Below are 6,526 nucleotides of genomic sequence, written 5' to 3'. Positions count from 1 at the left end.
CTTTGTAGAGAAACATTTAAACAAAAGATTCTGCAGGAGGAGAGAAATAAAAAGGTTAGCATTTATCCTTAAAATTAAAATTATGAAAACTAAAGTAAATGTTGTTGAGAACTCTCACTCTTGCTAGAAAGTGTTACAGAAAACACCCCAGAACAGATCACGGCCGACATAAATGGTGTTTTAAAGGAAGCACAGCAAGCCCTTATGAAATTGCATAGACATTAAAATAACGAGACAATCTATATAGACAGATGATTAGTTCTAGATTTTTGGCTAGAAAGGGAACGACCAAATTCTGACCCCTGTGAACATGAGGGAGAACAACGACTCGTGGGGCTGTCCACTGGACCTCAGACTCTCTGCTGGAGTCAGAATAGTCAGAATCGGATTTTGGCAGTAAAACACGACTTGCTGATGACACAGCAACACCCAGCTTTCTTGGGCTTCTTAAAAGCTGCTTCAGACCAAAAAAAAAAAAAAAAAAAAAAAAAAAAAAAAAAAAAAGTAGAGGAGTAGTACAACAGAGGTTTTTGCTGACAGTACAGGTAGAGATAGGTAAGGCAGAGCAGGCTGGTGGCGATAAGAGCCGCACACAGCCCAAGGTGCGAGGCCATCGCCGAGCGGCCCCGGGAACACGCGAGGGCAGCACGGGCTGCTCCTGCACCCACGGGGGACTCCGGGGCCGGGTGTCACTCAGCCCATCGCTGCCGGGGCTCCGGGCCGGGGCAGCCTCCCCGTGCCCCAGCGCTCGGCACCGGCAGCGCAGCCCAGGCTGCTCCTGGCGGCAGGGCACACACACGGCGAGCCGCCGGTGACACGGGGGGACACGGGCCGGGGCGAGGCCGCAGCGCGGCACCGGCACCGCCCGGCGCACCGCCCGCCCGCCCGGAGCCGCGCTCTGCAGCGGGCTGGGGCAGCTCCGTGCCCGGCCAGAGCCGCGCTGTCCCCGCCGTGCCGGCTGTGGGGAGCAGCCTCGCTCCGCCGCGCTTCGCTCGGCTCGGTTCGGCCCGGCCCGGCTCCGCCCGTCGGGGCCGCGCTGCTGACTCAGCCGCGGGGGGGCCCCGAGGGCGCCCCGGCCCCGCGGGCGTGGCGGGCGGGGGGGCTGCCCTCCCTCCGCCCTCCGGGAGATAAAGAGCGGCGGCCGCAGCCCGCCCGCGCCTCTCGGCGCCGCCGGCAGCATGACGGCCATCGGGGCGCAGGTACGTCCGCCGCTCTCCGCCGCGGGGCCGCTGCCCCAGCCCGGCACTGTGCGCCGGGGCAGCTCCCACCCTGCCCGGAGCAGCTCCCACCCTGCCCGGGACAGCGGGGCGCAGCCGGCCCGGTTCCCTTTCCCGCCTTCGCCGGCCGGCGGCAGCTCCGCGGGGCCGCGGCTCCCCCTCCCCGCCGCACGTGGCTCTCCGAGGGGGCTGGGGGCTCTCGGCTCCGCTTTCCATCGCATCTCGGGTCACTCGGAGGGTGTCGGTGAGAAGGGGAAGTGCGCTGCCCGGGCGGCTCCGCGGGGGCTGCCGCCGAAGATTCCCCCCCGCTCTCCCCTCCCACCCCCCGGGGCAGCTGAGCCGTGAGACCCCGGGTGAGGAACGAGGTCCGGGCCGCCGCTGCTGCCGGCGGGAGGAGGAGAGACCGGCTGGCTGCAGCTCAGGAGGGCAGTGCTGGGAACTAGGAGCCCCCCCCCAACCCGCTGCTGCCGCCTCCCCCGTCCCAGCCACCGGGCTCCATCCTCCCAGGGGCCGGTGGCTTCCTCCAGCCCTGCCACAGCAGGAGGCTGTGCCGCAGGACCTGGGGCAGGGACCTGCTTCAGCCAAGATCTTTTGTGATCCCGGTCCCAAGCCTTGACGTGGGAGCATTGTTTGTGCAGCCAGGGAACTGGGAGAGCTTCACCCACCCTTCCTTTCTCCTGTGTACAGCCTTCCCCTGCGAGGAGTTTGATGTGCACAAGTAAATATTTTCAAATACTGAATCCCACAGCTTTGTCCCGCTGGCTTCATTTCACCCCGAAGTAACACTGTTAACTCTGTTACATTTTTTCCTCATGCTCTCCTTCCAGGTGCAGCAGCTGCTGGCACACCGGAGACCACAGAAATCCTTCTTTGAGACGCTCATCAGGAGCCTGATTATCCTGTGCGTGGCCATAGCTGTGGTCTTGTCGTCCATCTCCATCTGCGACGGCCGCTGGCTCTTTGCGAGGGGGCAGCTCTTCGGACTGTGGCACTTCTGCACCCTTGGCAACGACAGCGTCCTGAGGTGTGTCACGGACCTCAGGCTGGCCCAGGTGGAGGGGCTGAGCGTGGGGGTGATTCCCATCAGGAGCATGGTGTCCTTTGCTGTTGTGGTTGCCATATTTGGGTTGGAGCTGCTGATGGTGTCCCAAGTCTGCGATGATGCCAACGCAAGGCGGAAATGGGCGATGGGTTCCGTTCTCATCCTCGTCTCTTTTTTGCTGTCAGCCACCGGTGTTTTGAGCTTCTCCATCCTGGTGAAGGATCACCTCACCTTCACAGGCTTCACGCTGACATACTGGTGTGAGTTCATTGCTGCCTTCCTCTTCTTCCTTAACGGAATCAGCGGACTTCACATCAACAGCCTCACGCACCTCAGGAGTGGGGTAGGCAAAATCTAGGCACAAAGGATGTACCTCTGCCTTTGTGTAATCAGCTTTGCCAATTAGACTGGAAGAAAGAGAGTCTAATGAAGTTTGAAACGGATGCCCTGTCTTAATTTGTGTGCAAGGAGGGGAAGCGTGAGTCAGTCTTGGTGCCTGTAGAAGTTGTACCCACCCTCTGGTCAGCGTGGAGAGCTGAGCAGCACCAGCCAAGCAGAGACTGGGACTGGCTGCTCCTGCAGTATGGTTTTCTGGAGAAGTGAATCATAGCCAGGGTGTCCTGCTAAACATGCAGAGATCTGGAAGACTGCACCCTATCCCACGTGTTGACCTGAGGCTTGCACAACACCGGCACTGCTGTGGATTTGGTGTTGCTGTGCTTTTCCTCATATTCTGGAGCCTGTGAAGAGTGTGATACAGCTTTGGTGTGTCTCATGGATTTGTTTTGCCTCAGGGACAGATGATTTCTGCCTGGCAGTGCTCACTGGTGTGGAGCACTGAAACTCTTCACTGCATCTTACTTCTTCATTTTTTTTTTCAAAACAGAAGGCACACAGAACTTGATCTGGTCACAGGTTTTGTTTCCTTCAGGCACGTTCCCTTTATCTGTTCTGTTCTTGGTCAGTTTTTTGGGGACACTTCAGGCAGAGTTGCTGACCTGGGACCAGGGGTAGGTGTTGGGTGATGCAGGTGTAGAGGGAAGGGATGTGCTGCTTTCCTCAGGCAGCAGTGCACGTCCCTGTGTTTGTGGCCTCTCCCCAGTGTCACCACTCTCCTGCCACCCCTGAAGGACATGTGTCAATTGGTCAACCAAACTGGCTGTCTCACAACTCTTGCACAGTTTACGGTAACAGGGCATTGCTGTTGGGTTTTTTGGGTCAAGAGGGACAAGCTCTGCTGTAGTGGTAGGGCACACCAGGCAGAGACCACCACAGCTTCTGAGATGTGTTTTGGTTATCACAGTTTCCAGTGCTTATCCTGTAGCTGTCTCCTGTAGCATTTCTTGTGGGAGGAGAAAGCCCTAGATCCTCCTGAGCAGATCAGGTCCTTTTCTTCCTCTAACAGTGAGCCTGGGAGGAGAAGCAGCCGTGATTGCCTAAGGAGGGGCTGATGGGTGCAGCTCTAATCTGTCACCACTGGTAGAAACGTTGAGAGACCTGGCCAAAATGATTATACTAAGGCTGGCCTGCCTCCTGCCAATGTCTGAGTCAAGATCCCTAAAATTGCTACAGCTTTTAAGTTCTCCGTGGTGTCTTATGTAAAAGGAGACCTAATTTGTAGAGAAGATTGCCCTACATGTGTTCTCCCTGTCCAACACACAGCACTGAGTTGCTCACAGTTAAAAATGTCTTCAGAGTATTTCAGGGTTTCTGGTTTACTGTTTGCTTTGTATCCACTGGTAAAGCTGCTCATATCCTTGTTTTAGAACAAATGTTTCTACATGTTTCATCCCTGTACCTTGTCTGTTGAGCAAGGCTTTAGTTTCCTGTGCAACAAGTTTGACACAGTTTTTCACCTGAAACAAATGCATCATAGCACAGAGGTCAAAAAGCCTGTGTATGTGAGCCATGAGTAAACAGCTTTGTCTGTGAAAGCTAAGACTCTCAAGCTGTGCCTGAGCTGGAATGTATCACACTGATAAATGTGCTCCTGTGCTTGCATTCAGGACAGTCTCCATTCCTCCTTGGACTTCTGTAACTTCTTAGGACAACACTCCTGAGCCCATTTTGCAGTGCAGGTTCAGACTTGGCCTGCTGTGGACAGTGCCAGTTGTGCTTTTGCACATCAATCTGCCCATCTTTCTGTCAGCGTGATGCAGAGCTGTGCTACCCAGACAGCTCTGAAGCTCTCGTGAGGTTTGGGGCTTTGATGGGGTTCCTTGGCCCATTCTCAAACTTGTGCCCTGTCTCTGGAAAACCTCACTGTGACCATGTCTGTGTGTGAAGGTGCCTTTGATTTGCTGAATGGCACTGTTGAAGACATTCTGCTGGGCTGAACTTGCACCTGCTTGTGTGAGCTGGTGCTGTTGGCTTCAGCAGAGCCTTTTAGGCCAAAGAGACCCTGCAAGTTCTGGTGCCAAGCTGTTGCACTTTGGTGTTCCCAGGTGTACCAGGAGTACCTTAACTAGCCAATGATTCAGCTGTGGTGCCTGGGGGTGCCCATGTCAGGCAGGGCAGTTCCCCTGCATGTAAGGGTGTTTTTGGCTTGTCTAGAAACACGAGTGTAACTTCAGAGTGACACTGTGGTGACATCCAGACTTGGAAATCACTTCTGAGTGTGCATTCCCTCATGCTAGCAGGAGGCTGTGCCTCCATCCCTTTCCTTGGAAGGCAGCCACAGCCAGACTGGGTTCCAGGCTGGTGCCTCCTGCTCTGGTTAGAGGGACGCTGGACAATTGGCCATTGAGTTCACCCTAGACGTGGTGCAATTGTGAAGGATTTTTAGGATGCCCTCTGCCAGCTGAAGAAGAGGCCCTTTTGTTGGGGGTAGGGAATCCTCTGGGGAAAATGGAGTGACTTTTCTTTCCAACTGTTTTTTTGTATAGTACTGCTCAATTATGCTGGGGAAAGATGCATTTTGACAGCTAAATATTACAAAACAGAGTTGATTGTCTTGGAGATTCTTATATAGAGCAACCTGTGCAGCAGTGGGTCACTGTTCATTTTCTGAAACGTTTAGAAGTGTCAAGCAATATTCCTGAAGTTTGTTAAATAAATTGATTTGAAATAAGAGCTGTAATTCACTCTTTTTATCTTTCGATATTGGGGTGCAGATTTAAGGGGATGAGGGAGGTTTAACATAATCTCTCAGGCACCATTCTATGTGTTTACCCAGCTAAACTGATGAAGAAATGACTGCTTGGTGCTCTGCCAAGCTCTGACCGAGGGAACTGCGGCCACTGCACACTCCCCTCTCCTCTTCCCTCCAGTGTCTGCACCAGCCCCAGAAGCCAGCACTGCTTTCTTCTCTTGCAAAACAAGAAGGGCAGTCAGCTGTGTTTCTTCGTGGGAATTTGAGATAACCTTGTAGGCGCTTTAATGACTTCCTGCTGTTGCATGTGCTCTGTTTACCAGCTAAAGAGCTCTTTCCTGTGTCCTTCACCCTCCTGTTCCCACACTGCGCCCCGTGCCTGAAGCATCCTTGCTCTTTTCCTCAGCTCTGATTGTTTGGCCTGCAAGGAGTGGTATCTGAGTACAAATGTATTTGTTTTTCTCAGAGCTCACTGCATTAGCAGGTTTGGTTCAGTGTCAGGAAAAGAGCTTCCCAGCTACACCACTGAATTAGTTTATGTAATCTCGAGTTAATTAGCACCTGCTGTTCTCTTTCCAACAGGAGAGGTCGTTGGCCTGTCTCAGTTTAACATCTCTTAAAAGCAGGGTAATGAACATCACTTCTTGTTAATGAGCCGTTTAGACTTAGCTACTAACTTTAATTGGACACTTGTACACAAGGCATTGCCTGTGGGTAGGAATAAGGAAATGTTGATACAGGGCATGCCAGCTAGGGAAATTTCCTGCCTGGACTGTGTTTTTCCAGAATCACAGAATGGTTGAGGTTGGAAGGGTGCACTGGAGGTCACCTAGTCCAGCCTCCCTGCTCCAGCAGGGTCCCCTAGAGCATGTTATTTTGATTTTAAGTCTTCAATACATTCATCAGCTGTGCTTGTAGGGACACCAGGAATGGGGTTGAGCCTTGCTTGTTTTGCAAGCCGCAGGAAGGGGATTACAAAGATATATTACATGACTATCCTCACCTGCTTTCTCTTTCCCTCTGCTGGGGCCTATGGTAAGCTGATAATAGCCCTTTTTCTCAACCTTTTAGCACAGCTGGCATATGCAAGAAGGGCCTCATTTCTGGGTAAAACAAGGTCTGCCCCAGGCAGTGTCCTGGAAGGGATGTTGCCCGAATTCCTGAGGCCTCTCACCT

General features: G+C 53.5%; 1 protein-coding gene across 1 annotated transcript; it reads left to right on the top strand.

Moving 5' to 3' along the window:
* Positions 1-1,178: 1,178 nt before the first annotated feature.
* TMEM37 (transmembrane protein 37) lies at positions 1,179-5,331 on the top strand. Its single transcript, XM_058028015.1, has 2 exons — positions 1,179-1,199; positions 2,045-5,331. The coding sequence occupies exons 1-2, from the start codon at positions 1,179-1,181 to the stop codon at positions 2,615-2,617; spliced, it is 594 nt and encodes a 197-aa protein (XP_057883998.1). The 3' UTR covers positions 2,618-5,331.
* The last annotated feature ends 1,195 nt before the right edge of the window (positions 5,332-6,526 follow it).

Source organism: Melospiza georgiana, chromosome 7, assembly GCF_028018845.1.
Source record: "Melospiza georgiana isolate bMelGeo1 chromosome 7, bMelGeo1.pri, whole genome shotgun sequence".
Taxonomy (NCBI): Eukaryota; Metazoa; Chordata; class Aves; order Passeriformes; family Passerellidae; genus Melospiza; species Melospiza georgiana.
Note: the sequence above shows the minus strand (reverse complement) of the source record. Positions and strands in the feature narration are given on the sequence as shown.